The sequence below is a fragment of the Neophocaena asiaeorientalis genome, unplaced genomic scaffold (genome assembly GCF_003031525.2).
Source record: "Neophocaena asiaeorientalis asiaeorientalis breed wild unplaced genomic scaffold, Neophocaena_asiaeorientalis_V1.1 scaffold123, whole genome shotgun sequence".
Classification (NCBI taxonomy): domain Eukaryota; kingdom Metazoa; phylum Chordata; class Mammalia; order Artiodactyla; family Phocoenidae; genus Neophocaena; species Neophocaena asiaeorientalis.
This window is the reverse complement of record NW_020173666.1, coordinates 7,751,468-7,776,256: the sequence shown is the minus strand read 5'-3', so window position 1 is coordinate 7,776,256 and position 24,789 is coordinate 7,751,468. Positions and strand designations below refer to the sequence as shown.

The 24,789-nt window shown below is 40.1% G+C and overlaps 1 protein-coding gene across 1 annotated transcript in view; it reads left to right on the top strand.

The window, feature by feature from the left end:
• SYNE1 (spectrin repeat containing nuclear envelope protein 1) overlaps window positions 1–24,789 on the top strand; it is a 451,837-nt gene that overhangs the window by 70,350 nt on the left and 356,698 nt on the right. Inside the window, exon 4 of the mRNA XM_024748028.1 lies at window positions 4,342–4,403. Coding sequence (XP_024603796.1) covers window positions 4,342–4,403 — 62 coding nt within the window. The remainder of the gene's footprint in view (window positions 1–4,341; window positions 4,404–24,789) is intronic.

The window sequence follows — 24,789 nt, the reverse complement described above, 5'->3', positions numbered from 1 at the left end:
CAGACAAGGGTTAAGCCGTCCTCCTCGTTGTAGTCCTCCTGTTCCTCCCACATGTCACTGGAGTCATCTTGGCTCCGCTCTGCAGGGCGGCCTGGCGGGCGGCCTTGGCCTCCATGGTGTTGGACAGCTCTTTGATGATCAGCTTCAGGGTCTTGACCAGCAGAGGAATGTTGGTCCAGCGCTCAGGGTTCTTGGCCGACTTGGAGCAGGTGCGGGTGCCCTCGTCCAGGCCGTAGATCTCCTCCCCCTTCACGCGGATGTCCTGTAGCCGCTTGTCATCTGCGTGGATGCCGTGCTAGAGCAGCTTACGCAGCGCCACAGAGCTGGCTTTGCACTCGTACTGCCCGTAGAACAGGTGCTGCTGGCTGGTCTACTCGGCCATCGCGAACTCCAGGGCGGGCTTGCCTCTGGGCCCCAGGAGGCTGCACAGGAACTCCAGGAGGGGCTCCAGGTGATTGTGTACCATGTGGGCGAACACCGTGATCAGGGACCACATGCCACTGAGCGTCTCTGCCTGCTGCGTCTAGCTGAGGATGGCATGGAAAATCTGGTCCAGGCTCTCCCCCAGCTCCCACCCCGCCTTGGAGATGAGGGTGGACATGAGGCGGCCCGCGAAGGCGGCGGTGAACTCGGAGGTGCGGGGGCCCAGGAGCTGGCTCACCACCTGCATCACACACCGCAGCCCGTTGTAGCCATGCAAATCAAACCACAGTGAGCTGGCACCTCACACCGGTCAGCATGGCCGTCATCACAAAATCTACAAACAGTACATGCTGGAGAGGGTGTGGAGGAAAGGGAACCCTCCTGCACTGTTGGTGGGAATGTAAATTGATACAACCACTATGGAGAACCATATGGAGGTTCCTTAAAAAACCTAAAAATAGAACTACCATACGACCCAGCAATCCCACTCCTGGGCATATACCCTGAGAAAACCATAATTCAAAAACATACATATACCACAATGTTCATTGCAGCACTATTTACAATAGCCAGGACATGGAAACATCCTAAATGTCCAACAACAGATGAATGGATAAAGAAGATGTGGCACATATATACGATGGAATATTACTCAGCCATAAAAAGGAACTAAATTGAGTTATTTGTAGTGAGGTGGATGGACCTAGAGTCTGTCATACAGAGTGAAGTAAGTCAGAAAGAGAAAAATACCATATGCTAACGCACATATACGGATGTAAGAAAACCGTACTGATGCACCTAGTGGCAGGGCAGGAATAAAGATGCAGATGTTGAGAACGGACTTGAGGACACAGTGGGGGAAGGGGAAACTGGGACGAAGTGGGAGAGTAACACTGACATATATACACTACCAAATGTAAAATAGATAGCTAGTGGGAAGCTGCTGTATAGCACAGGGAGATCAGCTCGGTGCTTTGTGACCACCTAGAGGGGTGGGATAGGGAGGGTGGGAGGGAGACACAAGAGAGAGGGGATATGGGGATATATGTATACATAGAGCTGATTCACTTTGTCGTACAGGAGAAACTAACACAACAAGGTAAAGCAATTATACTCCGATGAAGATACATATTAAAAAAATAAAGCCTTCCTGAAGCCAACGTTTGTTTCTTTGTATATTAGTTTTACCTTATTGCATAACAAATTAGCAAACTTAGCAGTTTAAAACAACGTTCGTTTATTATCTCCAAACATTTGTGGGTAGTCCACAATTTGTGTGGTAGTCCATGCAGCTACCTGTGCCCTCTGCTCAGGGTCTCACAAGTCCACAATCAAGGTGTCAGCTGGGCGGCATTCTCATCGGAGGCTGAATGAGGGAAGAATCCACTTTTGAACTCATTCAGGTTGTTAGCGGAATTCATTTCCTTGTGTATGACAGACCTTCTTCCTGACTCTTGGCTGGAGGCTGCCCCCCAACTTCCAGAGGCAGCCTGCAGTTCTCTGCTCCAGGGCCCTCTCCATGGACTGTTCACAGTGTGGCTGCTTCTTTAAGCCAGCAGGAGAACCTGTCACTCCAGTCAGCTCAGAAGGAATCTTACGTAAAGTAACATGTTCATGGGCGTGGCATCACATCCCCCGTTGCTGTGTTCTGTTGATTAGAAGCATTTCACAAGTTCTGGTTGCAGTTGCCCGCACAAAGGTGTGGACTCCAGGAGGTGGGAATTTGGGGAGGTTACCCTATTATAGTGTGTTCACTACACTGCTCCTTGGGGGAAATTCCTGTAATGCCTCTATCTTGTTGCATTACTCTGTAACCCTCCGCTACACATGTGCCCTTTCTTGTCTCTCTCCACCTCTAAATATTTACCTTTATTATAATTTTTTGACTTTGCTACTTTTTTTCTTACAGTTTTATTGAGGCATAATTGACATGCAGCACTGCATAAGTTTAAGGTGTACAGCATCATGATTTGACTTACATAATCGTGAAGTGACTATCGCAAACAGTTTAGTGAACATCCCTCATCTCTGTAGACACAAAATTAAAGAAATAGAAAAAAATTGTTTTCCTTGTGATGAGAGCTCTTAGGATTTACTCTCTTAACCATTTGCATATATAACACACAGCAGCGTTGATTGTATTTATCATGTATATTAAATCCCTAATACTTATTTCTCTTGTAACTGGAAGTTCGCACCTTTCGACCAGCTTCATCCAGTTCCCCCTCCCCACATCCCACCTCTGCTAACCATAAGTCTGATCTCTTTTTCTGCGACTTTGTCTGTTTTTGAAGTGTAATTGACCTAAACACCGTGTTAGTTCCTGTTACACAACACAGTGATCCACTGTTTCTATGCATTTCAAAATGATCACCATGAGACTAGTTGCCATCTGTCACCCTACAAAGGTATTACATAGTTATTAACTATAGTCCCCGAACTGTACATTCAATACCTGGGACTCATTTTGTAACTGGAAGTTTGTACCTCTTAATCTCCCTCACCTGCTTCTCTCCTCCCCTCAAACCCTCCCAGCAGCTGCCTGCTTGTTCTCTGTGTCTATGACTCTGTTTCTCTTCTTTATGTTTGTTCATTTTTTGGGGATTTTTTTGGATTTGACATATAAGTGAAATCGTACAGTATTTGTCTTTTTCTTTCTGACTGATTTCACCTAGCATAATACCCTCTGGGTCCATCCATGTTGTTGCAAATGGCAAGCTTTCACTTGTTTTTTTAATGGCTGAGTAATATTCCATTTCATATATGTGTATATATATATATATATATATATATATATATATATATATACACACACCACATCATGTTCTTTGTTCTTTATCCATTGATCTGTTGATGGGCACTTAGATTGCTTCCATATCTTCTTGGCTATTGTAAATAACGCTGCAGTGAACATAAGGATGCATATATCTTTTCTAATCAGTGTTTTTGTTTTCTAAATACCCCGGAGTGGAGTTGCTGGATCATATGGTAGTTCCATTTTTTAATTTTTTGAGGAATCTCTATACTGTTTTCCACACTTGGTGCACCAGTTTACATTCCCTCCAATAGTGCATAAGGGTTTCCTTTTCTCTACATCCTTGTTATTTTATCTAGTGCTTGTTACTTGTTGTCTTTTTGATAATAGCCATCTAATAAGTGTGAGACGATATCTCATTGTGGTTTGATGTGCATTTCCCTGATGATTAGTGATGCTGAGCATCTTTTCATATACCTATTGGCCATGTGCGTGTCTTCTTTGGAAAAATGTCTATTCAGATCCTCTGCCCATTTTTCAATTGGGTTGTTATTTTTTTTGATGTTGAGTTACGTGAGTTCTTTGTATATTTTGGATATTAACCTCCTATCAGGTACATCTTTTGCAAATATCTACTCCCATTCAGTAGGCAGCCTTTTCATTTTGCTGGTAGTTTCCTTTAATGTGCAAAAGCTTTTTAGTTTGATGGGTATTACTAAGACCGATGTCAAAGAGCGCACTGCCTATGTTGTCTTCAAGATATTTACCTTTAGATATATCATGGTAGAGACTGTGTCCTCTTCATCTCTCTGCATCCCTTTGCACCACGTGTAAAACTTGGCACTTAGTTGGTCTCAAGTGAACTTTTTAAAAAACAGATTTATTGAGGTTTAATTATTCAGTGAACTTTCAATAAATGAATGAAGATAAACATAGGGCTAACATATTGCAAATTTTAAAGCATTTGCTGATAATTTTTAAATAAATAATTGACTTGCCTAATATATTTGAAGTTTTACTGGCTCTTCCTTCAAGACAATAATTGGTAAAATGAATTATAAGATAAAATAATATAATCATTTCTGGAGTTGTGTAACTATGAATTTTTTTCATGATACAACTTCATGACATGTTATCTAACCAGATAATTTTTTTTCTTCTAGATGAGCAAGAGATAGTACAAAAACGTACTTTTACAAAATGGATCAACTCTCATCTGGCCAAGGTAAAGGAAACTACCTGGAGTTCTATGTTAACTTAGTTTGAGCCAATACATCATTAAACACACAGTTTAAAGTAATGCTGCTGTGGCTGTTGTCACTATAACTAGTCAGTAATGTTGGCACCTATCAGTTTAATTGTGGCATCTGCTAACATGTTTTCAAAGAAAATTAACAGATAACCAGAGTCGAAAGCAGTTACTTCATGTCAATTCCATGAATCTTGATGAAATATTTCATTCAGTTGTTTCTTCTGTACTGATGTGTGTCATATCAGAAGGAGAATTCATGGTGGAGTTTTGTTTCTGTTTGTTTCTATTTGGAGCAGAAAAAAGCAATGTGTAGTCTTGCCTGAGCAAAGAATTTTATCTAAGGAGATCGTGTCTGGGCTCCCCTTTCAGGTGCTCTTATAGAAGAGTAACCATCGTGGCAGGACACTGCAAAGGCTAAGCAGTCTGAGATTATCCATACTGACCTTAGATTGTATCAGGTGACTGGCTATCCATACACTGTAATGACTTTGAACATAAATACTAACATAAAACAAATTTCCATGTAGCTACATTATAAAAAAATTCATCTCTTATAATGCTGATGAAAAAATATGTGAACCAAAAAACATTGCATTTGTAAAAATAAACGCAGATGACAGGACAATTGTCTGCATTCGGTTAGAGGATCTTTGCCGAGAGCAGTGCCTAAAGTGTGTAAGGCATAATCCTACGAGCAGTTTTTGACTGGGGACTCCTCCAAAGCCTCTTTTCATAGTTCAGAAGCAAACAAAGCATGGCAACTTATTTCAGTCCCATTGTACAAATGGACTGCTTACTGTGTGTCTATGATAGGCTTTGGAGACAGGAAGAAAGCTAGTAAGACACTTTCCCAGGCTTTGGGAAGCTCAAAATCCAGCAAAAAGAGAAGACTAGATTAATGTCTAGGGCTTCCCTCATGGCGCAGTGGTTAAGAATTCGCCTGCCAATGCAGGGGACATGGGTTCGATCCCTGGTCCGGGAAAATCCCACATGCCGTGGAGCAACTAAGCCCGTGCACCACAACTACTGAGCCTGCGCTCTAGAGCCCGTGTACCACAACTACTGAGCCTGTGTGCTGCCACTACTGAAGCCCGCACACCTAGAGCCCGTGCTCCGCAACAAGAGAAGCCACCCCAGTGAGAAGCCTGCGCACCTCAATGAAGAGTAGCCCCCGCTCGCTGCAACTAGAGAAAGCCCACGCAGCAACGAAGACCCAACGCAGCCTGGAAAAAAAAAAAAAAAAAAAAGAGAAGAATGTGTCTAGATACAGGATAAAATGGGATTATCTTTCCTATAATCTCTCCAAAAGCCACTCGGTAAAATGGGATTATCTTTCCTATAATCTCTCCAAAAGCCGCTCGGTAAAATGGGAGTTTTCTGGCCCAGCGGCTGCACCCAGAATCTGCCCTGTGACAAGGCACTGAATGCCCTTGGGGCTCATTTTCTCAAGCTTTGGCTGGTGCCATCTGGCCACAGCCACTGCTTATACTCCAGGATTGTCATCGTTTGAGGACAGTTCTTTTTTTTCCAAAATGAAAATAGAGTTATTGTTTTTTCATATCATAAAAAGGTTACGTGCTAATTGTAAATCGTTTTGATAATAAACTTCTTAGAAAGTTTAATGAAAGTAAAAATCACCTTAAATTCCACAGTCCTGATATAGCCATCACTGACATATTGATCACCATTTTTCTACATGCTGGCATACACAATTTCACATAAGTGGCTATAGGCCACTTATTCTGTATTCACTTTTATTCTGTATGCCTCTGTTCACCCAGCACATCTGCACATCATCCCATGTGATTAGATACAGAGCCATATAATCATTTTAATGGCTGACTAATACTTTGTCATTATAAATATAATAAAATTCTTTATAAATCATAATTAGCCAGTTGTCTATCAGTGGTTATATAATTAGTTTCCAGTTGGTTAATATTATATAAAATGTCACAGGGAAAGTCCTTGGGCATATATATCTGTACATTTGTCTGATTATTTTTCTTAGGATAAATTTCTAGAAGTGGGTAGATAGTCCACAAGTATACATGTTTATAACGTTAATATATACCAAGAGCTTATGAGAATGCCCATTTCCTTATACTATTAATCCTCTTTAACAGTATTTTCCAATCTGGTGAAAATAGTTTATAGTTATTTTTATATTTTTTAATAGGGTTGAATATCTTTGCAGAAGATTTTAAAGCAGAATTCCTGGGACACACTTATCTGTGTTCTGAATTCTTAAAAAGAAGCTAAAATTGGAATGTGTGCCATGGCACACAGTATACAAAGGGCCTTTGTCGAAGGATTATATGCCAAGAATTTGTTTTCTAATCTGTTTTTATCACCATTTTATCATTGTTTCAAGTTACTTTACATATTTATGTGATAACTGGGTATTGGAAGGGGCTGTACCAGGGTGTACCCTTTTATGTTCTTTTTTTTTTAGTCCTGCTTTGTGACCTCACTCCTGCTATTTCCCGTCTAAATGTACAAGTCCTGCCCTTAATGTGTAGCACATACGTCCCTCATTCATGAAGTCATTTCTGACCACATGTGAAACACTGAGCAAAGGCTCCAGAATGTTAGCGGTTTCCCCTGCACTCCTTCCCCAGCACCATCCCCCTGCCTTCTCTGCTGTTCCTGCCTCAGGTTTGGTAGAATCAGAATCTCAGCACTTCTCCAGAACCTGCAGCACAGGTGGAAAAGTTCAGCATGTCTTTTTTTTTTTAATCTGCTCAGAGTATTTTAATTTAAAAATATGCTAGAGATTAGAGATTTCATGTATTTTGTGTATGTGTGGTCTGTGGGTCTATGAGTATTTGTCTATGCTAGTAGAAGATAGCTAGTTTCTTTATTTTTTTTTAAAGTATTTTATTTATTTATGTATTTGGCTGTGTCGGGTCTTAGTTGCGGCACGCGGGATCTTTGTTGCGGCATGTGGGATCTTTCATTGCAGCGTGTGGGCTCTTTGTTGTGGCGTGTGAGCTCTTTGTTGTGGTGTGTGAGCTTAGTTGCCCCGCAGCATGTGGGATCTTAGTTTCCAGACCAGGGATTGAACCCGCGTCCCCTGCATTGGAAGGTGGATTCTTAACCACTGGACCACCAGGGAAGTCCCTAGTTTGTTTTTTTCTTATTGAGAAAGAAATTGTTTTGTTTTTTTTTTTTTACTCTTGAGTCATTGCATTTGGATTTACCACTGCATTCTTTTTTTTTTTTTTTTGGAATATAGTTGATTTACAATGTTGTGTTAGTTTCTGCTGTACAGCAAAGTGAATCAGTTATACATATACATACATACACTTTTTTGAAGATTCTTTTCCCATATAGATCATAACAGAGTATAGAGTAGAGTTCCCTGTGCTTATTAATTATCTATTCTATATATAATAGTGTGTATATGTCAATCCCAATCACCCAGTTTATCCCCACCCTCCGCCAGTATGTCTTAAATGATTTTATACTGTTTCATATCTCACCTTCCCATCAACATTGTAACGTCTTCAAGGCGTGTGCTAATTCTTGGAGTTCTTTGTAAATCCTAATAGCTCTAAACACAGCGCCGAGTACCATGCAGAGGGGCTTAACGAAACAGCAACAGCAAAGATTCTTTATCTTTTCTTATTTTGTTAGAGTAGGAAGAACATCAGTCACATGGGGGAGAAAAGACGATTAATGTCTGGCACTGTGCTAAGTGCTTAACTCAGGTTATTTTGTAACGTTCTTCTTCATACACCTGGCCATCGGTGCTGCAGAGATTTTAATGCAGACGTGAATCTGAAGTCCACTTGGCTTCCCTACTTTACACATTTTTGTGTCGATAGTATCATTTCAAAAGACCCAGAAAATTATTACCTCTGCAACTGCTCCATTGTAACCTTACTGCAATAGGGATTTTTTTGTTGTTGTTCTTTTGTTTTCCCCTCTGTACTTGCTATTCTTTCTTTCTTGGGCCTTGAAAACTGAAACAATGATATACCTATGCTTGTCATCCGGAACTTATTTATGCTGACATCGTAGTATCTTACCAAATGTAGCCTGCAACCTCATTGGAAAAAATTTTCCTTTTCTGACTCACTTGTAGTTAGAAACATTTTGAAAATAAAACCTGACCACATTACCCTGCTTTGACAGTTGAGGGTTTTAGGATAGCTACAGAGTGGATGTTTATGTCTGCGACTGTCTCAGCAGCTGGTCCCATGATTCCCTACTCTTCCCTCTCTCTTGTACCCATCCTCTGCTTGCCTTTATCCCTATTTGAGTTTCCTATTCCAGCCCTATTTCTCTCTCATTCTCCCTCTCACCCTGCTTGCATTCCTGTATCGTCTCTATCTCTCCCATCCCATCTCCTTCTCCATCACACCTCTGCCCAACTCCCTTTCCATCTGTATCTCAATCTCTCCATCCCTATCTTTATCCCCATTCCCATCTCTATTTCTATCTGTACACTTTCTCTACCTGTACATCCTGGGCTTCACAGTCTCCTTGAGGTCACATTTAAATGGAAGCACACACTTCCCTCCCCATTGCAGTGTGCTGACTTACTTCTGAGAATGATAATACCTTACTTGCAACAGAAGCAAGGTGACGTTCATATCTTTTATCTGGCCTCTGGACAAGTATACCGTGTCACTTTTCCTGCTGTCTCTGTGAGAAGGCTTGCTCCCAAAGTCATTGTGTGATGCTAGAGTGTGCCCATCACTTAGCACCCCAGGCACAGACAACAAGCACCTGCGCAGACACGCATACACACACATACACACCCCTACCTTAATCACCTGGGCTCCACAGAAGCATATATTATGCCCAGAATCTCACTAAGTCTCTCGTGAAAACAGCCTCTTAGATATTTGGTGTTCAGCTCTTCTTTACCTTTTAACAACACATGGATATCTCCCCTGGCCCCTGGTTTTCAGTCATAGAGCAGGCCCAAAGCCATACTTAGAATCAAAATGTTTCTCACTAGAAAAATAATCCACAGAGAAGCCAGTTGATCTGCTTCAAGGTCTTTCCTTATCCTCCAGAGATTCATTTTTTTTTTTTTTTAATTAATTAATTTATTTTTGGCTGTGTTGGGTCTTTGTTGCTGCACATGGGCTTTCTCTAGTTGAGGCGAGCGGGGGCTACTCTTCGTTGCGGTGTGCGGGCTTCTCATTGCGGTGGCTTCTCCTGTTGTGGAGCATGGGCTCTAGGCGCACGGGCTTCAGTAGTTGTGACTCGCGGGCTCTAGAGCGCAGGCCCGGTAGTTGTGGCGCACGGGCTTAGTTGCTCTGCGGCATGTGGGATCTTCCCGGACCAGGGCTCGAACCCGTGTCCCCTTCATTGACAGGCAGATTCTTAACCACTGCACCACCAGGGAAGCCCCTCTCCGGAGATTCTGGAGCCAACTTTTCCTCTTCTTTCTTGCTTATTGAAAAACCAAAGCCAATGGTTTGTCCTATAACAACAGTCTGCTCCAAGGATGGAACCATAATTGCTGTCAGCTTTGAAAGGACCTGGTGTTCTGTAATTCGTTGGGTCAGATTGAGTCTGGTTTGGTGTATTGTTTATGTTTATTTATTTTGCCCAGTAAATATGCAACCAACTTAGACCCAGTATTAGTCAGCTTGGGCTGCTGTAACAAAATACCATAGACTATGTGGCTCAAACAAGGAACATTTATTTCTTGAAATTCTGGAGGCTGGAAAGTTCAAGATCAATGTATCGACTGATTTCAGTCCTTACATGCAGTGTGAGGCAGAGAGAGAAAGAACTCTGGTTTCTCTTCCTCTTCTTATAGCATGCTAATTCCGTTGTGAGGAATTTATGACCTCATTTACACCCAGTTACCTCCCAAAGGTTCCACTTCCAAATACCATCACATTGGGGGTTAAGGCTTCAACATATAGATTTGGTGGGGCGGTGGGGGGGGACACACAAACATTCAGTCCATAACAGGCCACAGGTTCATCCAGAGGTCTGGCTTGAAGCACATGAGAATTTCTTCCAAACCTTGGTCCAAGAATGATGTTAAGTAATGAGCTTGTCTCCTCTTTCATATCAAATGTTTGTGTTTCAGTTCCTATTGTACATAGCGCTGTGCTTTAGAATGGCTTCAGATATCTAATAATCAAATCCTTCAAAATAATTAAAATGCATTTTATTCTTTGATTGTGTGTGTATATGTGTGTGTGTTTCCTACAATTTTCTGTTGACATCTACCAATAAAGGCAAGGAAGTGACCCATGTCAAAAATATTTTTATGCTGGTGATCAGATACTAGTCTTAATTCACCTGTTACTTATGCTATATAACATGCCAAGTTATTTATCTCTGAGAACAAGAAAGGAGAAGGTGCTAAACTGGCAGGAAAAAAAGAGTTTCGACTTTCTTCTAGAATGCAAGTTGTAAATATTTTGCCGGATCTCAATTGTCTGGGAGCTGTTGCACAAGTCATGGGAATTTTTGTGGATTTAAACTAGAGTGATAAACCATCTCATCCTAAATTCTGTGATTATGTCTTGCTACTGCAATGCCTTCTTTAAAGATTTTAAGCAAACTAAAAAAATAAACACCTTATTTAGAAAGAAAGCTTTATACGTCAATTATATCAATAAAAGTGGAAGAAAAAAATTATACCTGTTTTCTCAAAAATCTTCTTTGGAAATTGACTGTTTCCAAAAATAGCTTTAATAATAAGTTGCAGCAAGTTTACAGAGCTGGGATGTTGAATTGAGAAGCAAAAAAAATTGATCCTCTGTCCTAAGATCATTCAATGTTGGGTGCATTGGGGGATGTGCAAAAGATGCTTTGTGGAGATAAATTTGGGGAGGGTTTTTAATGGGAAATTTTCATTTTTGTTGTAGGCTGCTTTGCTTAGTTGCAAGTAAGAAAACTATTTACTGCTAATTAAATAAAACAAAGTCTTTTACTGATGACATTTTATTCTATTGTAACAATTCTTTATAAATATTTTGACAGTAGTATGGAGACATTGGGTGCAAATAAGAGAGCAATCTGTTTTCAAAAAATACGCTTTTCTTAAAACAAAAATTTATATTAAAAATAGGAAAAAAAACCCCAAGAATTTTCTGTAGATTACTCAAATTTGTGAATATAATTATCAGTTTAAAAAAGATATTTGCTTTGTTGTCAAATCGAAGTCTTCACGCTTCTGAAATTATGCAAAACATTGCAAATCATAAATTGTCGATATAATGTAATGTAACATCAACAAAAATTAGTGGGTTCTGTTTATTTCATATATCTGATAATTCCTTTCAGGAAGAGGGCTTCATACTGAAACGTGGACCCTATAATTTTCTTCCTTTTTAAGAAGAAACCTGCCTCTTTCTATTCTGTTTGCTTTGTCAGTGAAAGAAGGTGGAGTATTTGTTTTTAAATTAGCCCAATATTGATCCAAGTAAGAGTTTTTCAAAGTTAGGTCCTGATTCAGTGCTGGCTGTCATCACTCATTGCTAACTAGGTTTTTAAATTGCAGGGCTGCTGTTTACTGAACTCATGTGCCTATTACTGTGCCTTAGCAACTTTATCTTTTATTTAAATAACACAACAATCAAATATAAGTAGTATTTTCACCATTTTATAGATTGTGAAACTGAAGCTTAGAGTTAATTAATAAGCTCAAGGTCATATAACAGGTACGTGGAACACCAGATTTCAATCCCAGGACTCCAAAGTTTGGGCACTAACCATTGTGTTATATACACCATGCTTCTTTCGTTTATTTAGCTATTCATGTAGCAAATACTTTTCAAGCACCTATTATGTGCTAGGGGTTGTGGATACAGTGGTGAACAAAAACAGATATAGTCCATGCCATTATGAAACTGACAGGCCAGCAGAAGAGACAGCAATTACAGAGACGTGTGTATGGTAAATTCCACGAGCAGAGAAGTACAGGGTGTCAGGGAGCACAGGGCAAGCGCAGCCAACCATACAAGTAACCTGTAGGAGGGCATCGGAATAGGTTTTCAGAGGAAGAAACATTTAAGCTGGAGCCAGAGAAATGTCTTGGGACTGGGTAGGTGAAGGAACTAATGTTTTCAAAAGTTAAGAGGTAAGAAAGAGCGTGGCACAGTAAAGGAAGTGAAGCTCAGAATACCTGAAAATATGGGTTCCAGGAATGGGTTGGCAACAGACGAAACTGAGAATCGATCAAAGGTCAGCCATTAAAAGGGTTTGGATGTTGTGTTATGGGCCCCGGAGATGTTAAAGAATCTTAGGAAAATGAAATGATCACTCTGGGCTGAACCCCTCTCTCAACCTCTCTCTCTCTCGTCTCTCTCTCCCTCCCCTGCCTCTCATTTTCCCCCACACCCCTCTCACATAAATTAGAGCAGGAACCAGTAAAATTGGAGGTGAAGTGAACTTGCAATAACTCAGACAAGAGGTGAGGATCCTTTGGACTAAAGTAGTGGTGGGGGAATGGAGAAAAGTGGATAGATTGAAAAATGGGTAGGGGTGGACCCGATACAACTGAGTCATCAGTTGGAAGCTGGGGGAGAAGGAATCAAGAAGGACTCCTAGATTTCTGCCTTGAACAGATGATTAGGATCATTCATGGAGACAGAGAATACAAGAGACTTTGGGGGAAAGCTAATAAGTTCAGTTACACACAGGGAAATGACTTAGTAGAGATGAACACTTTTCATTTGGCAATTAGAAGTCATTAGCTATCACTGGGAGTGGCCAAGTCTTGGCAGAAACCCGACTCTAGCAAACTGGTAAGTAAATGAGAGGTGAGGATGTTAGGACCTGAGTGTATATTACATGTTAAGGAGATAGAGATTAGCTAAAGCAGAACGTGGGATCTGGTAAGAGTTGTTTCAATAATGAGTGGTCTTAAGTGTGTGTCTATGGAAGGGAATGATCAAGAACTGGTAGAGAGGGTTAGGGTGAAAATGAAGGAAAACAAGCGTATTTTAAGATTCAAGACTCCTAAAGAAGGCAGGGTGGGGAGAAAATCAAGAGGACGGGTGGAGGTTTTTACCAGAGGAGAGACAGCTCCCAATCTCTGAGGCCATAGGGGGAATAGGAAGGATGGGTGCCTAAGTTTGGGATGGGGGAGAGAGGAAAACAGAGTTGGGTGGACTTGAATTTGAGGGGATTCCCACCTAATGACTGCACGTTTTTTAGGTCTATCAGAATAGTCTGCATTTCTAAGCAGAAGAATTTATGTTAGGAAGAATATTTTTCTTAAATTAGCGGTTAAAAATATATTAGTTCTTTCACATTTAAAAATGTATTTATCTTAGCAAATTCCTAAACTTTATGCAAGATCTGTAGGCTATTGTACAGTGTCACCTTGACCCCCAAAGGGGACAGATTAAAGACGTGTTTTCCAAAAATCTTTCCCGTAAAATTTTATTTTTAATTAGAAAAAGATAATATAAGTAATCTTAACATTAAACATGGGTTATACTCTGTTATCAAATAATTATAGTTTCACATTTTCTCTGAATTTGTCAAATGGAATAGTGTTATATTTAAATACCTTTGATTCAGTCTTTATGATATTTGACTTTGAAATAAATATATGATTTGGCATTAAGTCCTTTGGGAAAAAAATAGGTCAGAGATAGCCATTGTTTAGTGTTTCTATAAATGGAGCTTCTCTTTCAATTTGCAATAAACAGCCCTTTCTCCATCTGCCAGCCTTAGATCTAAGGGGACATTAAGTATAGGCACTGAACATTTTAAATACCGACTTTTGGGTGACCTCAGGCATAATATAAGCATCTCCTCACTTTTTAGATGAACTGAAAAAAAAAGCACTGTTGAACATTATTTACATTCTGTATTAGTTTGCGAGGGCTGCCATTACAAAGTATGATATACTGGGTGCCATAAAATGAGAAATTTATTATCTCACAGTCCTTGAGACTAGGTAGCCATGCTTCCCTCTGAGATTCTGGGCAGAATCCTTCTTTGCCTCTTCCTAGCCTCAGTTGGAGGCCTGGAGTACCTGAGGTTCCTTGGTCTGCAGCTGCATTAGTCCAGTCCCTGCCTCTGCGCCTGTCTGAGACTGTGTCCAAATTTCCCCTTCATGTAAGGACACTGGATTAGGACCCCCTCTCCACCCCCCACCACATCATGACCTCATTTAAACTTGACTACTTCTCTAAAGACCCTGTTTCCAAATAAGATCGCATCCTGAGATACCGGGATTAAAACTTCCACGTATCTTGGGGGAGGAGCACATCATTCAACCCAAATGTGCTCTATTAAGAGCACGTTTTGTTTTAAGACCAAGTCAGATTCATATACTCCTTTAAAAGGAACACTTTTGATTTTCCATGTTTGTTTTTAAATAATTTAAACTAATAATGACTTTGACATCTTCACAGTCATAAAATATCACTTTGGTGGCTGCTTTTATTCTTCTTCAGTTGTCTTTCCACCAGTGGTGCTAAAAGATAACATGGAAACGCTTTCGAAATTGAAATTTGAGCCCATCTGTTTCCTTGTACACACTTTGGTGGGACTATTCATGAACTAAGATGAGGAGATAAGGAGGCAAAGAGGAAAAAGTAAATGTAATAATACACCCCAGAAACCATTCTTTAACTGATTTTCTAAAACTAGTTTGATAATCTCAAGCATAACGATAAATTAGTTATTTCCAAATACGCAACTAAAAGATTACAAAGAAAATCATCATTTCAAAATGAATGGCATTTAATTTATTAATAGGAGGTATTAATTTATTAATAACAAAGACATAGCTATAGCAATGTCCATGCGGTTTAATAAAATTTTTGACATTATTTGTCAAAGTTCCTTCTTTTAGAAATGTATTTTGTCTAGTCGTACATCCATTCAATAAATATTTTAAAATGTTGTTTGTATGCTTGGCAAGATTCTAGAATGTAGCAGTGAACAGAACAGGAAAAGTAACCCCTGCATTATGGTGTTTATATCCCAATGGAGGAGATGGACAGAGGAGAAGGAAAATAAGCTGTTCTGTTGAGAGTAGACTGAAGAGGGACATGGGCCGAAGGAGGAAGATAAGGTAGGAGATTGTTGAGTCATCCAGGTGAGAGACGGCCGGCTTGGACCGAGGTCATAGCAGTGGAGGTGGTGAAAAATGGCTGGATTCTAGGTGAATTTTGAAAATAAAGCCAACAAGATTTGTTGACAGCTCAGCTGTGGAGTATCAGTAAAAGAGAGGAGTAAAGGATAACCCCAGCTTTGTCCTGAATAAAACAAATAACTTCAGGAGTGTGCTTTTTTGAACTACATAGTGAAAAAAAAAATCATGTGAAAGTTGTTAAGAGCAGTTTTCCAGGCAGATTTAAAGTTGGGCTGGAGGGCGGTTATTGCCTTTGGGATATTTATTCTGAATTGAATTAAATAATTAAGGAAGTGGAAATGCTTATGCAATCAGTCATAGGAAACAGAAAAGAATGGGAACTATCTTCTCACTTTTGCCAAGCAGAGGTGGAAAATAATCACAGCAATGCTTTTCTAAAGGGAGTGAAGGGGAAACATATCATACATAACATTTTAAAAAATACTTCACCTTGTTTCTGGAAATACTGGTAATGTCTAATTAGATTTTCTGGATAAGATGACAGAACCTTTTAGAAGTTGAATTAATTTTTTTTTTTTTTTTTTTTTGAGGTAGGGCTGGACCGTACAAGGAGCTGGTTTATTTATTTATTTATTTTTGCTGTGTTGGGTCTTCGTTTCTGTGCGAGGGCTTTCTCTAGTTGTGGCAAGCGGGGGCCACTCTTCATCGCGGTGCGTGGGCCCCTGACTATCGCGGCCTCTCTTGTTGCGGAGCACAGGTTCCAGACGCGCAGGCTCAGCGGCCATGGCTCACGGGCCCAGCCACAACGCGGCATGTGGGATCTTCCCGGACCGGGATTCGAACCCGTGTCCCCTGCATCGGCAGGCGGACCGTCAACCACTGTGCCACCAGGGAAGCCCAGAAGTTGAATTAACTTTATCGGGCTCCTGTCAGTGGTTATGATGATGATTTTACAGACCTAGTCCAGCTGCTTTGGCATTTTTAGACAGTTTAGTGTGGCGGGCTCCTTGCCAACCATTGGGGGGTAGCTTGCTCCGCGTCTGCTGGTCAACCTCTCTTCCCTTCCCACTCTCCTCTCGGTTCCTGTTGTTTAGCTTGCTGTTCCTGCCCATCAGATAACTGGAAGAGCATGCGAACACTCTAGGCTGGTCCTGGGATGTGATGTTCCCCCATACCCTGTCTCTCAGCCTGTGAAATAGCTCCCACCTGAAACCTGGAAAACGGAGGCGGGAGTGGTTGGTCTGGCTTGAGAAATGAGGGGCCATTGTGTGCACACAGGTTTCAAGGTGCCCGGAATACAGCTTGAGGTCCAGCCTCCGCACTGAGACCTCTTTATATACTGTACAGGAGGCCGTCTGGGGAATATGTCAGGCCATGATTTTGCATCATTTTCAGCAAGATTGACTGTGCTTGACCACGTGTATGTCTCAAGTAAAGAAAAGCATTATCTGTGCCATGGGTTCTTTCTTTAGGTCTTTTCCAGTTCAGTTTTACTGGTATCACTAGGTATCCGGCAATCACAAATTTTAAACCCGAGGATATGTATTTAGTAATTTAAAGTAAAATGCTATAATTTTTGTATTATACAATATTTTATGAACTTTTTCCCCAAGAGGGAAAAGCACTTAGTAAAAGACTGCCCAATAGTTGTGCAACTAAAAGTGATGATGGTAAGTGAGGACCTGGGTTGGTCCTGGAATGAGGTGGGTGATTCAGCCCTTTCCTTTGCTGAGGACTAAACCCTTCATGCTGCAGAGCTCCTTGATAGCCCTGTGATATGTATCACTAAGGGGCTCTAAGATTCTTGCAGATGTGTAGATACCTGCTGATGGAGCCATGATATGCTGGTAATGTTTCAAGGTAGCTTTGTACTTTTCCACATCACTGATTTTGATCAAACACCCAAAGCTTCTTTCTCCTTAATTGATGTACATGTGCTTGCCCTATTAATGCAAAGTTAAAAATGCTAAAAATAATTTTAGTACATTAACATTTTATAATTTTGGATATATAGGCATACACTTCTCCATGAAAAATGACTTTCTTTCTTTCTTCCTTTTTTTTCTTTCCTCCCTCCCTCCCTCCTTCTCTTCCTTCCTTCCTTTCCTTCCTTCCTTCTTCCTTCTTTCTTTTTTTCTTTTCTTTCTTTCTTTCTTTCATGTTTGTTTATCAATAATACTCAACTGTTTCTACCTTCTTCATTTACCAGTATCAATTGATCAAAAGTTTATAAAACATCTTATATTAAATACAGTCAGGTTCCCCTGAAAATGCACACTGGCATCTATAAAGAATGCATTTATTAGGACAGGAATAAAGACGCAGATATAGAGAATGGACTTGAGGACATGGGGAGGGGGAAAGGTAAGCTGGGACAAAGGGAGAGAGTGGCGTGGACATATATACACCGCCAAATGTAAAATAGATAGCTAGTGGGAAGCAGGTGCATAGCACAGGGAGATCAGCTCTGTGTTTTGTGTCCACCTAGAGGGGTGGGATAAGGAGGGTGGGAGGGAGAAGCAAGAGGGAGGAGATATGGGGATATATATATAGCTGACTCACTTCATTGTAAAGCAGAAACTAACACACCATTGTAAAGCAATTATACTCCAATAAAGATGTTAAAAAATAACTGCATTTATTTTTGATCGGCTTATGGAATCTCATCATGGAGTGGGAGGGCACTGAAATGTACATTGTTAAGTTCAGGAGAGTGTTTACAAAGTAATAACAAAAGAGGCACACATGTCAGTTGTGCTTTATTTTGTTGCAAGTGAATGAAATTGATTTTAAATGATTTAACTAAGAAGTGAGATCTAGTAAAAAGGTACAGAGCACCTCAGGGTATGGAAGGAAATTCTGACCGGGCAGGAAGGGGTTAACTCAGCAGACCTGGGTTGCTCAAACCCTGCACTTTCCAAATAAAGACTTGCCTTTAAGAATGGTCCTTGACTGGCTTCTGGGAGATAACCTCTGGGCACTTGGAATATTCTACCTGATAGAGGTGTTTTGTATGCCTGAGGCCTGGGGCCATGCTATACTACTTGATAAAATCAATTGATCTTAATGAGTTGTACAGTGAACACCTGTTTTTGCTGGGGATAGGGACAGGGGAAGACAAGACTGAGTAGCTGAGGTCAGTTAGGCAGGTGCCACATGTCTACATGACAGACTCCAGATAAAAGCCCGGCGTCAAGGTTCAGGTGTGCTCTCCTCGTTGGCAACACTTTACACCGTTGCTGGGGAAAGTCAGCATGTCCTTATGCACATCCACTGGAGGGGAACCAGTTACTCCGCACTGGAAGCTCTCGTTTGGTTCCTCCAGGACTTTGTTCTGTGTGCCTTTTCCCTTTGCTGATTTTAATGTGTCCTTTCACTGTAGTAAGCTGTAACCATGAGTATAGCAGCTTTTCTAGGTCCCCTGAGTCCATCTTGAGAGCCATCAAGCTAAGGAATGTCTTGGGGACCCCTGACACACTGACTAACCCAGGCAGGGAGAGTGGCTCTTGGGGTCTCAGCAGCAGGACCTGATGTCACTTGTCCTTAGGTCATTGCCATGTGACAACTTGGTTCCAGCCATCTTCTAGATCCAAGTAGAGAATGTGATGGGCCCAGCTCGGGTCACTCAGTTAACAAACGATGAGGGTGTAGCACAGACATGACCACAGGGGGACATGGTGTGAGCTGGGATGATTCGTGTCTATTCCAATGTATATTTATATACATGTGCTTCTATTATTTTTAGTCTTTCTTATATCCTACTATTATTTTTAGTCTTTCTTATATCCATTCATATAAAAGTGGCTTTTTGTTAATAAATATTTTGTTCCTAGTAGAGTGGCAGGCACCTTAGCTGATTAGTTAATACTTTTCATATTGATGTTAAATAAAAATCACATTTATAGGTTTGTGTATTCAGAAAAAAATGCTAATACCTATAATTTTATACTAAGCTTTCTAACAAGGTGGCTCAAAATATAATAAACCTGGGCTCAAACCTAGTCACTTAGTAGGGGTGTGATCTAGGCCAATGGTTTGACCTCTCTGAGATTCAGATTCCTTGCTTTTAAAGAGAGGGTGATACCCCCATATGTGGTGGTTATGAATATTGACTGAGGTGACACGTACAATCCCTTAGCATTGAGATGTTCAACAATGTCTCATTCATTCTTTCCTCCCTTTCCATTCTCCTTCTTTGCTTCTTCCTTTCATTTCTATTAAAACACCTACTAAATTATATATAATGTGTAAATATCTAAGCCACAAACATCTAGTACATATTGGAGTTCATATATGTAGTCTATAATAGTGACTACTTTGTCATATTTACTTTATGCACCAACATTTTCATTTCTATGTAGTTTTTTCACTTATTTATTTTCTTCCAGTTTTATAGAGACAGTTGACATATAGCTGTGTAAGTTTAAGGTGTACAGCATGATGATTTGACTTACACACATCATGATAAGTTTAGTGAACATCCCTCATCTCCTATAGCTACAACATTAGACAAATAGAAAAAAAATTTTTTCCTCGTGAGAACTCTTCGGATTTACTCTCTGAACTTTCGTATATAACAAACAGCAGTGTTACTGGTATTTATCATGTTGTACATTAAATCCCTAGTACTTGTTTATCTTATAACTGGAAGTTTGTACTTTTCAACCAGCTTCATCCAATTCATGCCCCCCCCACCTCTGCTGCACAGGTTCCCTCCCTCTTCCAGGTCAGCAGCTCTTCCTAGACAGCTGGACCAGAGTAGGACCCTGCCTCCTGCTGAACTGCCACAACCTTGTCCCCTGCCCGATGGACCTGCTGGCCCATCCACAGCCCTGCCTTTAGTTGTCCTTGACCTCAGATTCTGGAGACCCGCCACAGCTGTGGGCTGCCTGCACCCTCACGAGGAGCAACAACTGCTGCTGCTCCCAGCCTCCTCCAGGGCTAAGTCCTCTTGAGAAAACCAAAAAAATCTGATCTCTTTTTCTATGAGTTTGTTCTTTTGTTTTTGAAGTATCATTGACCTACAGCATTGTTAGTTCCTGATATACAACATAGTGATTCCATATTTCTATACATTTCAAAATGATCACAACAATAAGTCTAGTTACTGTCACCATAAGAAGACATTACACAGTTACTGACTATATTCCTCACACTGTATATTTCATACCTATGACTCATTTATTTTGTAACTGGAAGTTTGTAGCTCTTAATCACCCTCACCTATTTTTCTCCTGCCAACAACCCCCTTGCCTCTGGCAACTACCTGTTTTTTCTCTCTATCTTGGAGTCTGTTTCTGTTTTGTTACGTCTGTTCATTTGTTTTGTTTTTTTAGATTCCACTTATAAGTGAAATCATACTGTATCTGTCTTTCTCTGTCTGACTTATTTCACTCATCATAATATCCTCTAGGTCCACCCATCATGTTGTCTTAAATGGCAAGATTTCACTCTTTTTATGGCTGAGTAATATTCCATTGTATACCATATCTTCTTTATCCATTCATCTATTGCTGGGCACAAAATATAACAATTCTAAAATCTGTATGGAAACACAAAAGACCCCAAATAGCCCAAACAGTCCTGAGAAAGAACAACAAACCTGAAGGCGGCATACTCCCTGATTTCAAACTATACTGTGAAACTACAGTAATCAAAACAGTATGGTACTGGCACAAAAACAGACATATAGATTAATAGAAGAGAATATAGAGCCCATAAATGAACCCACATGTATATGGGCCGTTAATCTATGATAAAGGAGGTGAGGATATACAATGTGGAAAAGACAGCCACTTCAGTAAATGGTGTTGAGAAAACTGGACAGCTACATGCAAAAAAAATCAAACTGGACTTCTTTCTCATATCATACACAGAAATAAATCCAAAATGGATTAAAGACTTAAATGTAAGACTTGAAACCGTAAAACTTCTGGAAGAAAACATAGGCAATACGCTCTTTGACATCAATCTTAGTAATTTTTTTTTTTTTTGGATATGTCTCCTCAAGCAAGGGAAACAAAAGCAAAAGTAAACAACTAGGACTAGATCAAACTAAAAAGCTTTTGTACAGCGAAGGAAACTAACAACAAAATGAAAAGGCTGCCTACTGAATGGGAGAAGATATTTGCAAATCTGATAGTGGGTTAATGTCCAAATTATACAAAGAACTCATGCAACTCAATATCAAAAAAACAAACAAAATGCTATTGAAGAATGAGCAGAGGATCTGAATAGATATTTTCCCAGGAAAGACATACAGGTGGCCAACAGGCACATGAAAAAATGCCCAACATTGCTGATCATTGGGGAAATGCAAATCAAAACCACAATGAGATATCACCTCACACCTGTCAGAATGGCTATTATCATTTCTATATAGTTTTAAGATGTGAGAATTCCTTAAATTTTCATTTCATGCCAAATAGTTATGCCTTTTTTCATCAAAATTATCCTCATAATCCTTTTCTCCTGAGTGTTGCAGTTGTTTGTAGGGACATAAAATCAGCATGTTGTATAGCAAACATGGTCATCCTTATATGAATGAAAATATGAAAGTAGATGGTGGATAAGCATTAAACATGTATTGGTACTTATGAACTAGTAAAGTGACACAAGTTATTCACACACACACAATGTTAAAGAATGGATTATTTTTCCCAAATACAGGAAATGGTCAGTAAAAATTATGCCAAAAACATCTGTGCTTTCTTAGATTTCATAAAGTTCAAGGAGAAACATTTGATCCCATTTAAGTCCTAAGAGAAAGGGAATGAATCTCATTATGTGGTGTTAAAAGGACTGTAAAAATAAAGGGGGAGGAGAAAAAAAACAGGAAACAAAACTCTATGAGATCTGTTCTACACTTAAGTTAACTACCAAGGTCATTGCCAGGCATGTGCATTTTCCCTGAGTTTCTAGAGACTTTAGACCGGGCAATACTCTTGACAGCCAGAATTTAGGGCTTAAACCTAGTTTGAGAAGGGTTTCTAGAAGGGAGTAGCCACAGAAGCCAAGTACCTCTTTCTCTCTCCTTTTCTCCATCTTCCTCTCCCCTCACTCAGTCAGGACATTCTACTCTTTGAGCATCTCAGATTCAGCATGCGTATCTGTAGAATATCTAAATGTGATTCACAGGGCCAAGAATTGAATTCTTCCAAATACTGTGCAAAAGAAAGAGCTTATCATAATTTTATCTTAATAAAAAATAGATAGCTGAAGTCTTAAAAAGTGCCCAATAGATTTCTGTCTAGTGCTTGAAACTGCAAATTCTCAAGCCGTCGGAATAAACCACATTATCTTTATTTTCCATTAACTCAGGCTCCAGTGAATTACCCTCATTTCTAACTCTTCCTTTTGCCCTCCAGCACCATGACCTGAATCCTGCCAAGTAATCAGATTGATGTTGTGAATATATATATATATGACAGGAGAGGCATTTTAGATGAAAGGTTTTCTATTAAAACATTGTTTCAAAAAATTGGGCTTCCCTGGTGGCGCAGTGGTTGAGAGTCCGCCTGCCGATGCAGGGGCCACGGGTTCGTGCCCCGGTCCGGGAAGATCCCACATGCCGTGGAGCGGCTGGACCCGTGAGCCATGGCCGCTGAGCCTGCGCGTCCGGAGCCTGTGCTCTGCAACGGGAGAGGCCACAACAGTGAGAGGCCTGCGTACTGCAAAACAAAACAAAACAAAATATTGTTTCAAGAAATAAATGCGATGCTGTCACAATAGTAAAGGCTCCCTCTAGTTGATCACTTGCTATATGTAAACAGTACTTTATACAAAATGAGAAAGCAAAACTTGTCCAATAATTACTAGGACTTTTCTTATTCTGGTGTAATTTTTGATAAAGTGTTTTGATAAAGTGGTTTACACAATATTTACATTATGTACAATTGGATAGAACTTGTGGAAAAATAAAGATCATTCTCTAGTTTTCATTTTTAATTAATTAATTTTTATTTATTTTTGGCTGCACTGGGTCTTTGTTGCTGCCTGCGGGCTTTCTCTAGTTGTGGCGAGCAGGGGCTACTCTTTGTTGCCGTGTGCAGGCCTCTCATTGGGGTGGCTTCTCTTGTTGCGGAGCATGGGCTCTAAGCATGCGGGCTTCAGTAGTTGTGGCATGAGGGCTCAGTAGTTGTGGTGCACGGGCTCTAGAGCACAGGCTTAGTAGTTGTGTTGCATGGGCTTAGTTGCTCCATGGCATGTGGGATCTTCCCGGACCAGGGCTCGAGCCCATGTACCCTGCATTGACAGGAAGATTCTTAACAGCTGTGCCACCAGGGAAGCCCTAGTATTCACTTTTGCTAGCTCTTTGCAGGAAAGGTGGCCAGAGGCTTATTTTCTTCCTCTTTTACTGGTTGAGGTAGTAAGTCAAGAATTTATTACATGCTGGGTTCTATAATTCAGAGTGTTAAAAATACAATAGCTGCATATTACTAATTACATAAACATTTTTATTTTAAAGAAGAATATTTTCTCCAATTTCTATTTAGTCTGCTAATAGCCATCAGACTACATCTCTTTACTTTGTGTAGGAAGATACTGGCGAAAAATTTTTCAGAAGCAACTCATATTTCCTATAAAAAGAGAAATTTTTGCCTCATGTCCTTATTTGTGTACATCTCTCCAGGATTCCAAAAGGTATTTGCAAATAAGCATCACATATCTGTTGAGATATCTACATGTTTACTACCAACTAGTGCTAAGCACTGTGCCTAGTATTATGTATTTAAAGATATATTCAAATTCCTTGTCCTCCAGAAGTCCCATGATCTGAATTCCTGGGCATACAACTTTATAAATAACTATAATGCAATGCGGTCATTATAATCAGAACAAATGCACTTAAGACAGAATAAGTAATTTAATTCTAGTCGGAAAACTGGAAAAGATTACATAAGAGCTCAGTCATAAAAACTGACCAGGAATTTGCTAAATGGGAAAAGAGGAAAGTGAGACTATTCTAGGCATCTCTGTTCTTGAAATAAAAACTACCTATTCTTTTTTTCCCATACACAGACTAGGAACTCATTCCTTCAACAAGTTTTTAATGAGTTTCTACTGTGAACAAGGCATTCAGAAGCAAGATGCTTCTATGTGTTGTGCTGTAGCCTGTGATTGCCTAGAACCTGGAGAACATTTTTCTTTACCCATCATATATATGTACTACATTTAAAAAACCATTAATACGGGCATAGGGACTGCAAAGGTAATTTTTTTTTTACAAAACTTCATTCATTCATTCAGTCAGTCAGCAGTGTATGTTGAGTGCCTGCCATGTGCTCAACAATGTTTAAGAAAGAACACTTACCTGCA